Here is a 19,502-nt window from a genome sequence, read left to right on the forward strand (position 1 = left end):
ACATCATCTGAGATGGCTCAAAGAAGCATTCCTGGTCCCTCTCCGGTTGAGGAGTCCGGCTTCCACCATTCTCCTCACTAACGGGTGGTAGTCTCAGCCTCTCCTCCTTTGCATGTTCTGCTGGCGCTGCACTCACTCTGCCTCCCTTGGCGGTACCAGAGTTTTCCAGCCTAGTGACCAGTCCATGTTCTCCACCACACCTGGCTTGGTAAGGCCAGGTCCCAGCCTCATATCCAGATTCTTATTAGCACCAAATACAAAAGGCATTACATCCAAGCTGGAAACTTCCATTAAAGAAAGCAAATCCCGAGGTATGTTCAGATGAAAAGAGTGGATAAGAGAGGAATCCATGATCTCACAATACATGTATACCGCATAGCAACCCCGCCTGTGACCATGGGGGTCTGCTGGGAGATTCTGGAGCTGAGGACAGTCACTCACACCACAGAGTAAGCGGAGGATGTGTGGCAAGAACAGATTTGCTTTAGACAAAGGTCTCTTTAGCATTAGAACTAGGTAAGGTCTGAATCTTGGCTTTTGCCCTTTAGGAGATTTATGATTTTCCTAACTGCAATTTCCTCAATGTGTAGGATGAAAAATCTGTAAGTCATGTTTACCTCTTAGGATAGTTGGAAGAAATTAGTGAGATAATGCATGTAAAATGCTTAGCACAGTGTCTGGAACAAAAGCACTCATTGGATTTTCTTTTAATGTATTATTGAGATTATGGGCATTTTAGAAATTTCATTTATTCCATTTTCTGACTTTATCATGTATCTGAAGGATTCATGAAGGAAGACATGACTACGTGGTTTTAATTAACCTCCCAGATTTCCCGTGCTTTCGGGCTAGTTAGATATACTGGGAGGCAGTGACTCAGGTTCTAAATGCCACTCACAGAGAGGATTCCTAAATCTTTCTGCTTACTTCCGCGCTGTTCTCTGTCTTCAGGCTCAGCAATATGTGGCTCCGAGTGGCGGTGTCCTCCCTCAGGAAACAGGCTGCTCGGGTCCCCTTCATGCACACGAGGCCTTGGAGACGCCGACGGAAGGTGGCGGGTGTGGCTCATGCTAGGAGAGGGCAGCCTGGGTTTCAGCCAGTACATCCACGCCGACAAACTGTCACCCCAGGGACCTCTGTGAGCCTAGCCAGGGCCACATAATAGGGGCAGTGGAGCAAAACGGACAAGAGGAAGGTAAAAATGAGTAAGGATATGTGTTTTAGTGGGGGAATATTTTCTTGATGGGTTAGGTAGGAGGCTTGAGGTCCATGGAAAGCCACAAATGACTGATGGTGGAGCTGGGGCAGTGAGCCGCTGCCCTGGCAGTGAGATCGATAAAGGTACTTCAAATGCAGACACACGCCCAGCCTCCCTGAGGATGCCTCCCTGGTAGATTTCCTGAGTTTTTCACTTTCCCATGAAACTGAGCAAGTTTACCTGAGATGTATCTGTAAGAAGTGGCCTTTGATTTACTTGCTACATGTTTGGGGGGCTTCTCCCTCAATGGCAACTTAGACTGGAAACACTCCAAGACACCATCTGCCTCCCTCCCTGACAAGAGGGCAGTCACTCCGTCAGAAAATGCAGATGTATTACTTCTGCCTCTTTTTGAAATATTACGAAGCCATCCTCACAACTTGCTAACTTGTAATTAATGTACATGTGGGTTAAATTTCTATGTTATTATGTATATTTTGTAGTCTCTCTCTGTCTAATGCAATTCCCAACCCTCCCTTAAGCTTTTCCTTAAAGCGATCCCAAGGGCACTCAGATGCCCTTACTATGTGGTGAGAATTAACCACTAGCTGTGGATGACTGGGCAAACGTCAGAGGTGACTCTGGGAGGACATGGCCCCTGAGATGAGATGCAGGGTCAGGAAAAGCTCAGGAGCCACAGGGCAGCTCAGAGGAACTTTCTCCAGGTGCTTGTCTTCATAGTTTCAGAGTAATTTGATTTGAATTCCCTTTAACAACCTTCTTTAATACAAATGATGTAACTTTGTGGTGGGGGGAGGCAGGAGAGGAGTTATTAACATGAATCCAAGCAGTGACAGGTGACAGCACATGCAGCACATGGTCTGGAATTATCACTTTACATTGCGAATGGGGTGAGGGCAGGGACAACTGACTTGGAATATATTAACCCTCGTGGTGTTGCACAAAGTAGGAACTTAGTGAATGTTTTGGATGATTTTATGGTGCAAGCAATTGCAGGCCTGGTTTCTTACAAGTGCAGTCTTGTACACAGAGATATTTGCAGGTTAAGAATGCAGGACTACCAGTTTTCAGTGGTGGTTTTAAAATCCTGTAGTTGAAAAAAAAAGCACTTGATTGTTTCCCAAATAGAATCCTCCATGCTGCTTACGAAGTGATGCGTACCTCTCCTAAAGGAGCCTAGCCTGGGTTTCTGCTATTCCACACAAAGTGCTGGGAGGAGAAGGGGAAGCCAATGGGAGGAGCCAGTTAGAGGAAGACTATCGCTAATCCTCCAAGTTATAACTGCTAATCCACAGTCTTAACCCAGCCCCCGCAAATGTAGGCAAAGACCAAGGGCAGCCAGGTTGGCTGTACTTAGCGGGGAGAAAAGTTAGGCCAAGCCTAGCAGTGGGGAGGTGAGGGCATAGAATGGGCAAGAGGGGAGAGACAGCTTTTCCTTAAAGCGATCCCAAGGGCGCTCAGATGCCCTTACTATGTGGTGAGTGAATTTTCAGTGTTACAGTCATTTATGAGTTGCTACAGTAGTGAAATTAAGAGAATCCATCAATATAGATACAGCAGCATAAGGAAGTGATTTGGGCAGTTTAGGATGAAAAGCAGAGGAGACTGGATATATTGGGAGGCTCTTGAACAGAGTGTATGAATTCTTATAGTCAAGTGTCATCATCATCTTAAGCTGGATTAAAATTATTTAGGGTTTTTTTGTTGTTAACATTTTTTAGGTTTAAATGTCCAGTAATAAAAGAGGGTTATTCATATGGAGGTCAATATATACTCTACATACAATAAAAAGTTTAGGTACAGATGTCTAAGGTGAGTACTTTAAATGATAAATTAAAATCATGCTCATAATGGTCCGGGACACTTGTAAGGAAACTAAAAGAATGTATATTGCAGGGAAAGGGAGTCTCATACATTGGGCATAGCAGTTCAATTGGAAGCCTTTAGTGACCTAGCAACATGTGCTAGAAATCTCAGAATTATGCAGAGCCTCTAATCCAACAATTTTACCTTTACAAACTTACCCCAAGAAAGTAAGCACTAAGCCATGTGAAAAGGTTTATCTACAGGAGATGTTCATTATTAGAATTATTTATAATAGCAACAATGTGGAAACAGCTGACATGTCAATGGCAGGAAAGTGGTTTAATGGAATCAGTCATGATGGAATACCAGGCAGTCATTACAAGTCAAGCTACAGACAAGTTATGAATGACCTCAAAAAATGTTCATGAAATGGTGGTACATGAAGACAAAAGTGCGTTTTCAACACGATCATCTGAAAAATACAGTGTTCTCTTTGCAAAGATATAGGTGCACTTACAAATGCATTATAAAAGCCTGGAAGGATTTAAATCAGAATTTAATCAATATTTAAATGTTATTTTTAAATTTCCTAAATATCTGAAATATTCTTCAGAGAACCTCAATACTTTGTAATCAGAAAAATTAGCTAAAATATTAAAAGCAGGCAACTAATATCAACAAGATCATACACTAGGAGATCCCAGCTCTTGTCTCCTCCATGAAAGCAAGAATTTAACAACTACTTACCAACACAAATAGCTCTGGGAATTCTCCAGAGTACAATGAAGAAGTGGCAGGAACTCATTAAAGAACCCTCAAACCAAGGACAGCTGTATATAAAGGTGTTGGAAGCATTTTATCTGCATCACCCCATCCTCCACCCTGGCACAGCTTGGCAACAAAGGGGATCTTTCTGGCTGTGACCTCTGTCTATGGGGATAAAGGTGATCAGAACCCCAGTACTTTTGTCACCCACAGCTTTTATGACTGATGATGCCCACAATCTTCACTGATGCTGACCCCAGCTAATTAAACTGCCCAGAATCCAAGTTGTATTCACCTGGAGCCAGAACTGTCACACCCCAGCTGGTGCCATCATACCCACCCATAGGCGAAGGTCTTTCCCCACCAAAGCCAGCCCATAATGTCTGGAAGAGGTAACTGCTCCTTCAAATGTGTAGACATAAATGCAAGGTTATAAGAAACATATAAAACCAATGAAACATTACTGATTTTCCAGTAACCAACCCCAAGGAAATGGAAAGCCTTGAATTTTCTGGCAAAGAATTCAAAATAATTGGTTTAAAAAATCTCAGTAAGCTGTAAGAGAACACAGTCAGACAACTCAATGTATTCAGGAAAACAACACATGAACAAAACTAGAAGTTCAACAGAGATAAAAGTCATTAGAAAACCAGGAATTTCTGGAGATGAAAAGTACAATGAATGAAATAGAAAATACAACAGACAGCCTTAAGAGCAGATTTGATCAAGCAGAAGGAGGAATCTGTGAATTTGAAGATAGGTCATTTGCGATTATACAGTCAGGGGAGAAAAAGGAAAAAAAAAAACAATAAAAAAGAATGAAGAAATCCTATAGGATTTATGGACCATAATCAAGTGAAGCAATATATGCATTATGAAAGTATCAGGAGAAGAGAAAAGGTTAAGAAGTTTACCTAAAGACTTAATGGCTGAAAACTTCCCAAATCTTGGGAGAGAAATGAACAACCAGATTAAAGAAACTCAAAGGGCCTAAAGTAGGGTCAATCCAAAGATGGATACAATGAGGTACATTATAATCAAATTGTCAGAAGTCAGGAACAAAGAGCATTTTGAAAGCAGCAAGAGAAAAGTGACATCACATCTAAGGCAATGTGGATAAGACTATCAGTGGATTTCTCAGCAGAAACCCTGTAGGCCAGGAAAGAATGAGAAAACAAATTCAAAGTACTGAAAGAAAAAAAACCCCTGCCAATCAAGAATAATATACCTGTAAAATTATCCCTTAAAAATGGAGAGATAAAGTCTTTCCCAAATAAACAAAAACTGAGAAAGTTTGTTACCCCTAAGCCTCACTTACAAAAATGGTGAAGAGATTTCTTCAATTTGAAATAAAAACCTGCTAAGCAGCCAGGCGAAAACACATGAAAGCATAAATCTCATTGGTAAAGATAAATATGTAGACAAATGCAGAATAATGCAACATTCTAGTATATATATTACTGTTAACCCTAACATAAAAGTTAAAAAATAAACGTTTATTAAGAGACACACAATGTAAAAAGAAGCAAACTGACTACAAGAACACAAAATGTGTAGAAGGATTGAAAGTATAGTTATTGTGTATGATCAGAGTTAAATTGTTACCAACTTAAAATAGACAAGATGTTTTATGCAAGCCTTGAAATAAGTACCCAAACCTCTATCATTGATATATACACACATACACACACAAAAAAACAAAGCCAATCATTGCAAAACTTCATCAAATCAAAGAGAAACAACTGCCAAACAGGCAGAAAACAATAAACAAAATGGCAACAATAAGTACATATCTGTTAATGGTCTCTTTAAATGATTATAGATTTAACTGCCCAACCAAAAGGCATAGAGTGATTGAACAGATTTTAAAAAGATTCAGCAATATGCTGTCCACAAGAGACTTTCTTTAAATTTAAAGCCACATATAGGTGGAAAGTGAAAGGATGGAAAAAGACATTCCATGCAAATGGTAACCAAAAGAAAGCAGAGGTAAGTATGCTTATATCAAATAAAAAAGAAATTTAGTAGAAAATTACCTCAAGACAAAGAACATTATATAATGATGAAATGGTCCACTCAACAAGTACATATAATAGTTTTAAATATGCATGCAACCAATATCAGAACATCTAAAGCATATAAAGCAAATACTGACAGATCTGAAGGAATAAATTTATAGCAATACAGTAATAGGTACTGTACTTTGATGTCCCACTTATGATAATGGATAAAACATCCAGACAGAAAACCAGTAAACAGATGAGTTGCACAACACCATAGACTAAAAAGACCTGACAGACATGTATAGAACTTTCTATCCAACAACAAAAGAATACATTATTCTCAAGCATACATGTAATATTCTCTAGGTTAGATCACGTGTGAGGTCATGAAACAAATCTTAACAAATTTAAGAAGACTGAAATCATTCCAAGTATCTTTTCCAACAGTTAGAGAATGAAACTAGGAATCAGTAACAGTAAGAAAATTGGCAAATTACAAATATAAAGAAACTAAACAAAACATTTTTGAACAGCTATTTGTTCAAAGAGGAAATCAAAGGGAATTTAAAAATTATCTCAAGACAAAAACAAAAACAACACAACAAAACTTATACAAGGCAGCAAAAGTAGCATTGAGGAAAGTTTACAATGATAAATGACTACAGTAAAAAAGAATAGAAATCTCAGGTAAAAAACCTAACTTCACATGTCAAAAAACCAGAAGAAAAGAACAAACTAAGCCCAAAGACACCTGAAGGAAAGAAATAATAAAGATAAAAGCAGAAATAAATCAAATAGAGAACAGAAAAAAATTAACAAAACGAAGAATTGGTGTTTTGAAAAGATAGACAAAATTGACAAACACCTGGGCCGACTAAGAAAATAAGAAAACTCAAAATCATAAATGAAGGAGGAGCCATTACCATGGATGCATCAGAAATAAAAATGATCATAAAAGACAATAAAAATTCCTATGTGTAAATTGGATAACTTAGAAGAAATGGATAAATTCCTAGAAATGTATAACCTACCAAATTGAATTAGGAGGAAACAGAAAGCCTGAACAGGCCAATAACAAATGAGATTGAGTCAGTAATCAGAAACTTCCCAAAAAAGAAAGATCCAGACCAGGTGGCTTTCTAGGTGAATTCGAATCAGCATTCTAAGAAGAATGAATACCAATTCTTTTTTTTTTTAAACTTTTCTAAAAAATGGAAGAAAACGGCATATTTTGAAAAACTCCTTTTATGAAGCCAGTATGACCTTAATTCCAAATCAGACAATAATGGCAAAAGAAAAGAAAACTACAGGCCAATATCCCCCATGAGTATTGAAATAATAATCTTGAGCAGAATACTAGCAAACTGAATTCAACAATGCATTAAAAAGATCTTAACACCATGATCAGGTGGAATTCATCCCTGGGATGCAAGGATGCTTCAGCAGATGCATATCAGTCCATGTGATACAACACATTAACAAAAAGGAAAACAACCTCATGATCATCTCAACAGATGCAGAAATAAAAGCATTAACAAAGTTCAACATTCATTCATGATGAGATCTGTCAACAAAATAAGTACACTAGTAATTTACCTCAACACAATAAAGGCCATGTATAAAAAGTCCACAGCTAACATCATTATTAAAATAAAAAAAAAAAAACTTTCTGTCAAGTATCTGGTAGAAATGGTGCTCATTCTTGCCATTTCTACTTAACATAGTACTGGAAGTTCTAGCCAAAGCAATTAGACAAGTAAAAGAAGTTAAATCATCCAAGTTAGACAGGAAGGAGTAAATTACTTCCATTTTCCGACATCATCATCATATATGTAGAAAATCCTACAGACACAACAACAACAGCAACACACTGTTAGAGCCAGTAAGTGAATTTCATAAAGCTGTGGGACACAAAATCAACTTACAAAAGTCAGTTACGTTTCTACAAACAAATGAGCTATCTGAAAAATTAATAAAAAACTCATTTCTAATAGCAGCAAAAAATAATAATAATAAATGTAACCAAAAAGGTGAAAGTCTTATACACTGAAAATTATACAGGCGATGATGAAGAAAATTAAAGTGAACACAGACCAATAAAAGGGTATCTAATATGCATGAACTGGAAGAATTTATATTATTAAAATGTTCATACTACCCAAAGTGATCTACAGAGTCAATACAATCCTTATCAAAATCCCAAGGGCATTCTTCACAGAAATAGAAAAAACAATCCTAAAATTCATATGGAACCAGAAAAGACCCTAAATAGCTAAAGCAGTCCTGAGCAAGAGGAACAAAGCTAAAGGTGTCATACTTCCTGATTTCAAAATACAGTGCTTTAGTAATCAAAACAGCATGGCGCTGGCATAAAAACAAACATATAGACCAAGGGAACACAAGACAAGCCTAAAATAAATTCAGGCATCTACAGTCAACTGATCTTCCACAAAGGTGCCAAGAATACACAGCAGGGAAAGGAGAGTCTCTTCACAAAATGGTGTTGGGACAATTGGCGTTCCACATCAAAAGAATGAAACTGGACCCCATCTCATAACATATACAAAGATCAACTCGAAGTGGATGAAAGACTCAATGTTGCCCTGCAGCTGTAAACCAATTAGAAGACGACACAGAGGAAAAACTTCATGACATTGGTCTGGGCAAAGATTTTTGGATATGATGACAAAAACATAGGCAACAAAAGCAAAAATAAGTTAGACTGAATTAAACTAAAACAACAAATCTGCACAGAAAAGGAAAAAAATCAACAGTGAAAAGGCAACCACTGGGGAATATACTTACAATCATATATTTCCTTAGTGGTTAATGTCTAATATATATAAAGAACACCTACCACTCAATAGGTAGGTGTTTTGTTGTTTTTTCAACAACAAAAACAAAACAAAACCTGATTTAGAAATGGGCAAAGAACCCGATTGCACAGTTTTCAAAGAGATAGCAACGATCAATAAGTCTATGAAAAAGTGTCCAATATCAGTAATCAAAGCAGATCAAAGCCAGAATCAGCTATCCCCTCTTACAGAGGCTATTAGCACTAAGATAAATGATAACAAGGGCTGGAAAGGGTGTGGAGAAAAGAGAATCCTGTAAATTGTTGGTGGGAATGCAAATTAGTACAGCTAGTATAGAAAACAGTATAGAGACTTCTCAAAAAATTAAAAGTAGGACCACCGTTTGATTCAGAAGTACCACTTCTAGGCATATACCCAAAGGAAATAAAATCAATTTCACAAAGAGAAATCTGTATCAGATTTCAGTGTATTTCAGTGTAGTCACAGTAGCCATGATATGGAAACTACCCAAATGTCTGTCAATAAATAAATGGATCTATGAAATACGTATATGTATGTACACATGGCACAGTTTTCAGTGTATCCCTGGAGTCCTTCCAGATAGTTCCTGCCCTGTCCATTGCAGTTGGTTGCCAAAACCTCCCTCTGTCCTGGCACCCAGTGTCCCTCTACCCTAACTCCACATTTCACCCCCATGCCACTGCCTGAGTGCACCATAGTGTCCCCGCACCCCCATTACACACACACACACATACACACAATCATCATTCTGCTTTCAAAAGGAAGGAAATTAAATCACTTCCAACGACATGGATGAACCTGGAGGCCATTATGCTAATTGAAATAAACCAGACACAGAAAAAAACAAATACTGCATGATCTCACTTATATGAGGGACCTAAAAGGGCAAAACTCATAGCAGGAGAGAGTAGAATAGTGGTTTCAGAGGGGTGGGATTAGTAGGGTGGGGAGAAATGGAGGGATGTTGGTCAAAGGCTACAAAGTTTCAGTTTCACAAAATGAGTAAGTTCTGGAGATGTAATGAACAGCAATGTGACTCTAGTTCACAATATTATATGTTTGAAATTTGCTATAAGAGTGGCTCACACACACAAAAAGAAAATGTTAACCATGTGAGGTGGTGTTTGTGTTCATTAACTTGATTATGGTGATTATTTAACAATGTATACAAATATAAAAACATCAAGTTGTATATCTTAAATATATACAGTTTTAAATTATCAATGATCTCCCGATAAACAAGCATTGTATGTTGCATTATTTATATTTACTGCCAATAGAAAAATTATGTCAAAGTCCATCTATGTAAGAATCTAAAATATAAAAAAAAATACTTGCACAGTAAAATATTTTTTCTTTTACTTCATGGAATTGTTTATTCCATTTATTAGTAACAGTGCATTTTTCACACAATATTCTCTTTTACTTAAACTTAATGCATATGTAGTAAGAAAGATTTACTATCCCAAGTAGCCTCTAAGTATTTAGATGAGGATAAAACAAATATGGTGTGACACGCCTCTCCCCTGCTTACTGTGTGTACTTAGAAGGCAGAAAGCAGCTCACACGAGCCTAACCTGGCCCTGTCTTCCTCGGGCTTCTCAGGATTCCAACAGCACATGCTGGGGAGCCAGATGCAGGGAGCAGCCCGGTCTGTTTTCAGGAGGTCACAGCCAGCAGGGCACAGTTAGGATGTGCCCTGATAAAGGGGTACACAAGAGGAACCCTGGCTGTGGGGGAGTGGGGGCACTACGGTGCACTCAGGCAGTGGCATGGGGACGAAACGTAGGACTTAGGGTGGAGGGACACTGGGTGCCAGGACAGAGCGGGGCTTTGGCAACCAACTGCAATGCATGGGGTAGGGACTGTCTGGAAGGACTCCAGGGATACACTGAAAGCTGTGCCAATGCATTAGCCGTGAAACCTAAGAAACTCAGTACATGTTCTCCCTCTGCCCACCAAGAGTTTGCATTTATCTTGTGGCACTTTTTGGTTTTCAGTCCAATCTGCAGTAATCACGGACAGCCCATTGTATGCAGAAGACTAACTGCTATGGCAGACAAAGACGTGTATAGATAAAAGCCCTGCCTTCAGTAAGGTTTTACTGATTGCTTACAATCAGTAAGGTTGTTAAGGCAAAGCCTCAAACAATAAAGCAAATCATATTATATTTTAATATAATATGATTTCCACACGTTTCATCTCTCTGGATCTCCCTCAATGCCTACCAGAAAGGTGTTTCAATGAACAATTGGTACTCTTATTATTTTCATGCCATCTTCACTATTTATTGTTTCAAAGGAAATCCAATAGTTTCAATGATTTTTCAATGTACATCCAGCTCCTTTCTAACATGCAGAATATTTGCATTAATAATTCATGATTACATAATCTCTCCATTCATTTAATGAATCCAAAGATTTTATGCCAGTTATGTGCTTCATCAGATAATCTATGTGATAAAATATCTCTAGAAAAGTTAACTGTCTTGCCAAACCCAGCATCTAATAAAGGACGTCTTGTCTCCCATCTGTTTTAATTGCACCTTACACTGATGTTAAATGATATATGTGAGTGAACTTCATCTTCACCCTGAAATACACAATTCAATATCATCTTTCTGAACTAAATAGAAAAAAATAAGCAATACATATGTGCCTCCTTTTTGACTCACTTGAGACAGTATAGACATTTAGGTATTCACATATCATTGAATTCATTTGGATCTTTGAATACTTGAGCTTCAAATTCCATCTGGCTCTGTAAAAAAAAGGTACTCAATTTAGTATAGATTTACAAAAAAGGCAGAACACCACAAAATGTTCTGTAAGCCTCCTTAGTGTGTGTCGAGACAGGATAACTGAGAGCGATGAACATTGTGAACGTCGGCCGTTTGCGCATCTCACGCACAGATCTCATAACTACACTCCAAGCACAGTGCTTCGTTCTGTGGCCACGGAGATGAGCAAGATCACTTGACCCAGCTCTCCAAAAGTCTCCAGCCTGGTGGCAGAGACTGGTCAGAAACTGGCAAGCATCAGTCAGGGCTGAAAGGCTGTGGGAGGGAAAGGCACACGGTGGACTCGGAGTCTAGGAGGATGAGTCAGGGTACAGCCAAGTCTTGGTTGGGAATGAGACACTTTCTGGAGCAGGAAGGCTGAGAGCCAAGGGTGAGGGAGATGTGGTTCAATAAGGCAAGAACCCAAGAGCATTCATGGGATTTATTTACAAGGCAGGAGGGTGACCTTGCACTAGCACATTCAGGGATAGATGGGAAAAAGTGATAGTCAGATCTTAAATCTGGACAATTCTTTTGAGAAACTAGGCTTTGAGAAATAAAAACATTATACAAGAAATAGAAGTAATAGGTGTGAAATTAAGATAAGTTCTCTCCTTTTCTTTCTTTCTTTCTTTCTTTCATTTTGATTTTCAGATGGTACAGTTTTGAATCTTTTAAAATTCTAATGGGAAGGTTTCACTAGAGAGGGAAGAGAGTGTAGATGTGTTATAAAGGTAAAGGTAAATAATGAAATAGTTCCTGAGGAGATTAAGAGATCCAGAGCTCCCCATCAGGCACTTCTGAGACCCACCCACCCACTCGCCCATCCATCCACCTCATCTATCCATCCATCTACCCACCCATCCACCTCACCCATCCATCCACCTCACCCATCCATCCATCCACCCATCCATCTACCTACCCACCTACTTCACTCATCCACTCACCTCACCCATCCATACACCCATCCACCCCATCCATCCATCCACCCACCCACCCATCCATCTACCAAGCCACCTACCTCAATCATCCATCTACTTACCTCGCCCATCCATCCATCCACCCCTCAACCTACCCACTTACCCACCCACCTCACCCATTGACTCACTTCATCATCCATCCATTCATCCTTCCATCACCCATTCATCCATCCACCCATCTATCCATCTATCTACTCACCCACCCATCCATTCACCCACCTATCCAACCACTTCATCCATCCATCCATCCATCCATCCACTCACATCCATCCATTCATCCATCCACCCATCCATCCATCTACCTGCCCACTCACCTATCTCTCCATCCATCCATCCATACAGCCACTCACCCACCCACTTCATCCATCCATCCGTCCATCCACCCACCCACCCATCCACCTCACCCATCCATCTATCCACTCATCCACCCATCCAACCACCCATCCATCCATCCATCCATCCACCCACCCACCCATCCACCTCACCCATCCATCTATCCACTCATCCACCCATCCATCCACCCATCCATCCATCCATCCACCCACCCATCCACTTCACCCATCCATCTATCTACTCATCCGTCCACCCACCCACCCACTTCATCCATCCATCCATCCATCCATCCATCCACCCATCCATCTCTCATTACTAGACACATGCCATATGCTACACACACGGTATGGGGAAACACAGTGAAACAAAAACTAAGTTCCTAGCCTCAGTGAACTGACATCTATGTGCGAAGGCAGATATACATAGGTAATAAAAAAAACTGCTAAGAAAAAGAAGGAAAGCAGGGCTAGGGGATGAAGAGGGAGGATTGTTAAGATGGTCAAGACAGGGCTCTGTGAGGAAGTGGCACTGGAGAGAGACTGGATGAGATGAGAGACTGAGACCCAGGAAGGTCTGGGGAAAGGGCTTCTAGACAGAGGCAGCAGCAAGTGCACAGGCATGGAGGAACACAAGATGGCTGCTGTGGCTCCAGCAGCAAGAGAGGAGGGAGATGATAGGAGATGTGGGTGGAGAGAGGGAAATGGAAATGGCCCACTGGGTCCATTTCAGAACCCTGGGGTGGGGGAGGGGCTTGAGCAAGGGAGGGGCCTGACAGCATTTGCATTTAAAACATATTGGATATTGCAGAGAAAAGTCAGGAGTGGGCAACAGTGGAAGCCAGAAAGCTAACGATCTAGGCTACAGGACAGATGACAGTGGCTTAACTTAGAGTGGTGGCCAACAGATATGTGGAGAAGAGGCTGTATTCAAGGACATATTTTGGAGGCGTAGCTAACTGTGTCACAACAGAGAAATTAAAGATGGCCCCTAGGTTTCAACTGAACAACTGGGTGTATGCGGTTGCCATTTGTTGAGACAGGGAAGACTCAGGGAGGGCTGAGTTTGGGGAAAAGTAAAAAAGTGTGTTGATAACATCTAAGTGGACATGCTTAGTGGGCAGCTGGAGACACATGCTAGGGCTGGGAGGAGTGACACTGTTTCTATATCACATCACACCGCCTGCCTCAATCTTCCAGGGATGCCTCATCACTTTCAAGACTAAACCTGAGCTCCAAGCTCTGCAAGCTGTGCTTCTGCAGCCTCATCACCAGCCTCAGAACACACCAAAACCTCATCCAGTGCAGATGCATTTGCATCTCTTTCTCCATCTCTCTCTGGCGCCAGCGTCCCCAGGGTACTCCACTAATAAGGGGGTGAACTTAGACAAGGTGCCTAAGCTCTCCAAGCCTTGGTTTCCTCACCTGGAAAATGAGGCTAATATTACTACCTACTTCATAGGATTGTTATGGGGATTAAATGAGGCAATATGAGGCTTAGTGTTTACAACATCACCTGGCATAGACAAAGCACATACAAGTAATTAAGTATCATTATAATAATACATATCATGCTCTTGTGTAATTATTTTCACTGGAAAATATGAGCCCTTGAGTAAAACCACTGAGCCTTTCATCTGTGCTCTGGCACGCATTAAACTCAGTAATGGTTTCTGACATGAATGAGTTAAAGAATGAAACACAGCACTCACGGGGCCATAGCAGGACCGTGAAATGAATCAGCAGGTTCTTCAGTGGGTTTTCTGTATTTAAAAGGTATTCTCTCCGGGTGGACAGGATTTGTCTGATCCACTACTCATCAAACGAAGAAGGCCTGGGTTGTTCTACATTCTACGTTGGTTACTGTTCAGGGAAAGTCACATCAGTACCTTTGGATCAGGAAGGCATGGTCCAAAGGCCTCCAGTAGAAGAGTCTCTTCTCTCACAGCCAGTTCATAGTCTGCAAAAGACAGCTTCCCATCATGGTCATGATCCTGGGGGGATGAGAAACATGTGAAGCAACACGTAAAACGATTACCGTAAACACATGCTCTTCATAGTCAAGTGTCAATTTTTTAAAATGTGCTAGGCTGGGCATGGTGGCTCAAGCCTGCAATCACAGCACTTTGGGAGGCTAAGGCGGGGTGATTCCTTGAGGCCAGAAGTTTGAGACCAGCCTGGGCAACTTAGTGAGACTTCATCTCTATTAAAAAAAATTAGCTGGGCATGCTGGTGTGCACCTCTAGTCCCAGCTACTTGGGAGGCTGACGCAGGAGAATTGCTTGAACCCAAGAGCTTGATTATGCAGTGAGCTGTGACCACACCACTGCACTCTGGTCTGGGTGACAGAGCGAGACCCTGTCTCAAAAAAAAAAAAAAAAAAAAAAAAAAAAAAAAAAAAAAAAAAAAAAAGAAGTGCTAGAAAAATAAGAGGTTAGGTGGTGAAATTGAAAAGAACTATTAATTTTATAATGAAGAGCATAATTTATGTGTTTTCTTTAAGCAAGCAGGAAACCGAAAGTTATTATAATTTGAATTCTTATTTTTAGCTCATATCTGGCCCACAAATTTTAATATAAAACTTGACATTACCCATATTTACCATTTTCTTAAGTGTTATTTCAACCAAATCTTTAATGCCTTCATCAGGGTCTTCCTCAGATGGCTGTTTGAGAAGGCTGTTCTTCAACATGTGAAACATTTCCTCCTTTGAAATGAATCCGTCACCATTCAAATCAAACACTTCAAAGCAATCTTTTTTAAAAATAAGAAATTATGAATTTGATGCTATCAGTAAGGTAATATTTTCTCTGGTAAAGTTTTCAGGGCCAAGTTCTATCTTGATGCTGAAACAATCCCATAGGCCTTAGTGCAGCCTGATTTCCATAGTGAGTGCCAATACATACTAGGATATATTCAATAATCCTTAGAAAACATTTCCTTACTCTCAAGTATGAGAAAGAATACCAAGGAACAGTAATGTGAATATCTTCACTCTGAAACTCTTGGAAAACTGATTGAAATATGACTCATAAGGAGAGTTCATCAGAATTAATTAAGAGTTAATTAATAATAAGAACACATATCAATATTCTCCAGTATTACTGTTACAATTCAAGTACTGAAATCTGTCAAAAGCTTAATATATAAATGTGTATGTACACAATTAACATGTGTAGTAATACCTGTGGAGTCTTCCTTGGCATAAATTACTCCTCAGAATCACTTGATATTTCTTAACTTTCTTTCACATTTCATTGACTTGAATTCATTCCATAAAACAGGCTACTGGGATCCAAATCAATTAACCAGCCAACCAACAAACCCACTTCACTGGCTGGGTTGAAGGACACTGATTTAAGTGCCTTAGATATGTAATTCACATTGTGCAAACCATTAGGACAACCTTCAATCTTACATTTCATTTTTTCTTCCAAAGATCCGCGAAGAAACAGTGATAATCCATGAACCCACTCCGATACATTTACACAGCCATCGTTGTCTTTATCAAAACCTCGGAATACTAAATGGAGAGAGGTTAAATGTAACACCTGTGCTGCATGGTAACTCTCAGTAAAGTATCTACATTGGCATCAATCACTTTTAAAATTAAGAGAACACTTCAGCTTGTATGGTCCAATATTCTCATTTGACAAAAGAGGAAACTAAGACATCATCATATCATGAAACTCTTTTATTAAACATTCAATTTTTAAAATGTTTTTGTGGGAACAAATACAGTTCTCAATGTCTAAATATATTAATCATTAATTAATAATAAATATGTTGGTATAAAATATATTGGTCATGTTAATTAGATATGTTAAATATACTAATAAAAATAAAATATTCTATATTTTTGTTACTCAAGTCATTACATGATGCATAGAATTATATCTTGTCTCTGAAATATTTTGTATGATGTAAATAATTTAAATGTCCTTTAAAAACTATTCTATTTATTAGCTTTATTAAGTACAAATAGAGATGCTTTGGGTTTTCTGATATAAAGTAAGGGAAAGGTACTTAGTCAACATGACTTTGCCTTCTTCTTAAATACACAAAATAAAGCCAATATTACCTCTTTTCTATGATCTTTTCAAAATTAAATTTGTATATTCCAGCGGCACGGGGAATGCAAAACACTAAGCTTCCTACGAAGAGGATGTCCAAATGCCAAACCTTTTTTTTTTTTTTTTCTCGTTATGGCTGGATTTGGCTAATTTGAATCTTCCGTGTCTCTTACCTCTGTCCATAATCATGTCATCTGTCATTCCAAATGTCACATGCAGGATGTTTCGAAAGGCGTTACGATCCAGTCCAATAATCAGACCTTGCCTCTCCACTCCTCCCACCAAGTTATAAAAAAGCTTTATAAGACAGTTCACTTCAAATTTATTAACTGAAAGAATAAAATAGAGATAACAAAAATGAATCCTTAATCTTTAAGTTCTAACTTAAATTTTGCATCAATAAGTTTACAAACAACATAAAAGACATCAAATAGGTAATTGTCAATAGAAGACTCTCTTGTTTTGAGATTCACGACTCTTAATAGAAATAGAAGAAGTAGCATACCTTCCAAACAGGATTTCCCACGTTTAGGGGAAAAATATGATAGCATTAGCCAAGTTATTAGACTAATGATGGTAGCGTCGGATTCTAAACTCTACAAGGCTGGTAGAAATATGACTCAAAATAAGAATGGTAAGGTTTAAGAATGGTAACCTTTTCCCAGTATTTATAGGCATTCATGAATTTACAACTTCTTCTCCCTGGAAAGAGATGTCAGCTTCATGAAAAGTAGGTAACAATTTTCATTTCACTTTAGCCTTCATGAATTCATAAGCCAGATTTTGGAAACCAGAGTCACTAGTTTTCCAATAAAAAAGCTTTACAGTATATTCTAGCACCCAGTATGGCTCTTGTTGAGGATTATGTAAAAATTAATATGCAACTATTCAGTAATTGTTTGGAGGAAGGAAATTTTTTTAAAGGATATATACACATAGATGTTGCTCATACACATTACTGTATAAAGAGCCATGGTTATAAATACCAAGTTGATTATTTGTGTTTCAATTCCCATTTGAGAATGTAGGTGGAAGGGTTATTGGCTGGTCTTGAAAATATAAAAGCCCAAATACCAAGTATGGACGAAAGTTGGGGAAAATTTATTTTGAAACCAGACAGAACTATGATTGAGCATTTAAAAAAAAACAAGGACAAAACTTGTGTGTGTATAACAGAAGACAGCATCTAGGAATGGAAAAATCACACCTCATCTTAGAGGTCAGTACACCTCATCTTAGAGGTCAGTACACCTCATCTTAGAGGTCAGTACACCTCATCTTAGAGGTCAGTACAGGCATTTGTGGGGTTTCTGGTTTTGAGAACAATGCTTAAAGAGAAACACTGAAAACTTAGGGAAAAAAAGGATTCAGTAAATAAATAGTAGGAAATAATATAATGGTTATGATTTTAAAAACAGCTGTTAGTCACTGTGGAAAACAATAGGATGGTTCCTCAAAAATTTAAACACAATTATTGTATGATCCAGGAATTCTACTTCTGAGTACATACTGAGAAGAACTGAAAGCAAGAACCCGTACAACAACATTCATAGAGGTATTATTCAGAACAGTCAAAAGACAGATGCAAGAGTCCATCAATGGAGGGATGGACAGACAAAATGTGGCATATTTATACAATGAAATATTATTCAGCCCTGAAAAGGAAGAAAATTCTAACAGATAAATGAAAACTTATGGACACTATGCTAAGTGAAATAAGCCAGACACAAAAGGACACATATTGTATGAGTCCTCGTATATGCGGTACTTAGAGTAGTCAGATTCATAGAGACCAAGCAGAATGGTGGTTGCCAGGTGCTAGGAGGAGGAAGGAATGGTGAGTTAGCGTTTAATGGGTAGAGTTTCTGTTGGGGACGATTAAAAAGTTCTGGAAGTGGATGGTGGTGTTGGAAGCAGAACAGAGTGAAACAGAACAATGTGAATGTACTTAATGCCATGGAATTAAGCACTTAAAACGTTCAAAATAGTAAATTTCACGTTTTATGTAAACACACACACACCACACCCTTCTTAAAAAGCAAGAGCTCTTAGTGGTTGGGGAAGAAAAGCCGCATGAAGAATGACGTACTCTGTTCATGTATATAAAATGCTGGCAGATGGGATGTTGGTTAGCCATTTTTCTATCTCAGCTGAAATAAAACTTTTTTAAAAATCAGTTTAATTTGCTACCCAAAAGATCAAAGATTAGCCAGAAGAAAATTTTTATTGCTAAATATTTCTTAAATTCTAGAATTCAATATTAAATGAAACTGAAGAAAATTCAAGAAGAGATTTTCATCTTCTTGGAATGCTCTAAATATGTCCTGCAGAACATATCTACAGAATGGTGCATGAACTAGATGCCCTCTTAAGACCTTTTACTCTTCTTTGATTCTACAAAATTTATCCATTGAATCTTGATAGGTCTATAGTCTTGCAACTAAAACAAAATTTGACTTTAGGGGAAACTTCTTCTGTTCAAGGAAATTTAAAATTATTATAATGCCCATGACTTGTAACTATTTCTATAGACTTTAATAATCATCTAAGTTTGTAAGACTCATTAAAATTGTTTTATGTAAAGAAAAAAATCAATCCCAGCACTTTGGGAGGCCGAGGCGGGTGGATCACGAGGTCAAGAGATCAAGACCATCCTGGTCAACACGGTGAAACCCCGTCTCTACTAAAAATACAAAAATTAGCTGGGCATG

General features: G+C 38.7%; 1 protein-coding gene across 3 annotated transcripts in view; it reads right to left on the minus strand.

Annotated features, from left to right (window-relative positions):
- Window positions 1-9,977: 9,977 nt before the first annotated feature.
- Window positions 9,978-19,502, minus strand: part of EFCAB1 (EF-hand calcium binding domain 1) — an 11,264-nt gene continuing 1,739 nt past the window's right edge. The window contains exons 2-7 of one of the 3 annotated variants that reach the window (XM_017531760.2): window positions 16,965-17,120; window positions 16,137-16,241; window positions 15,321-15,472; window positions 14,608-14,712; window positions 11,305-11,390; window positions 9,978-10,978 (exon numbers count right to left, since the gene is read on the minus strand). In XM_017531760.2, the coding sequence (XP_017387249.1) occupies window positions 11,331-11,390; window positions 14,608-14,712; window positions 15,321-15,472; window positions 16,137-16,241; window positions 16,965-17,120 (578 nt within the window). In that variant the 3' untranslated portion in view covers window positions 9,978-10,978; window positions 11,305-11,330. Of the gene's footprint in view, window positions 11,223-11,304; window positions 11,391-14,607; window positions 14,713-15,320; window positions 15,473-16,136; window positions 16,242-16,964; window positions 17,121-19,502 lie in introns of all 3 variants that reach the window. The other 2 variants (XM_017531759.2, XM_017531761.2) reach the window with 2 other exon arrangements.

The sequence above is a fragment of the Cebus imitator genome, unplaced genomic scaffold, assembly GCF_001604975.1.
Source record: "Cebus imitator isolate Cc_AM_T3 unplaced genomic scaffold, Cebus_imitator-1.0 Scaffold73, whole genome shotgun sequence".
NCBI lineage: Eukaryota > Metazoa > Chordata > Mammalia > Primates > Cebidae > Cebus > Cebus imitator.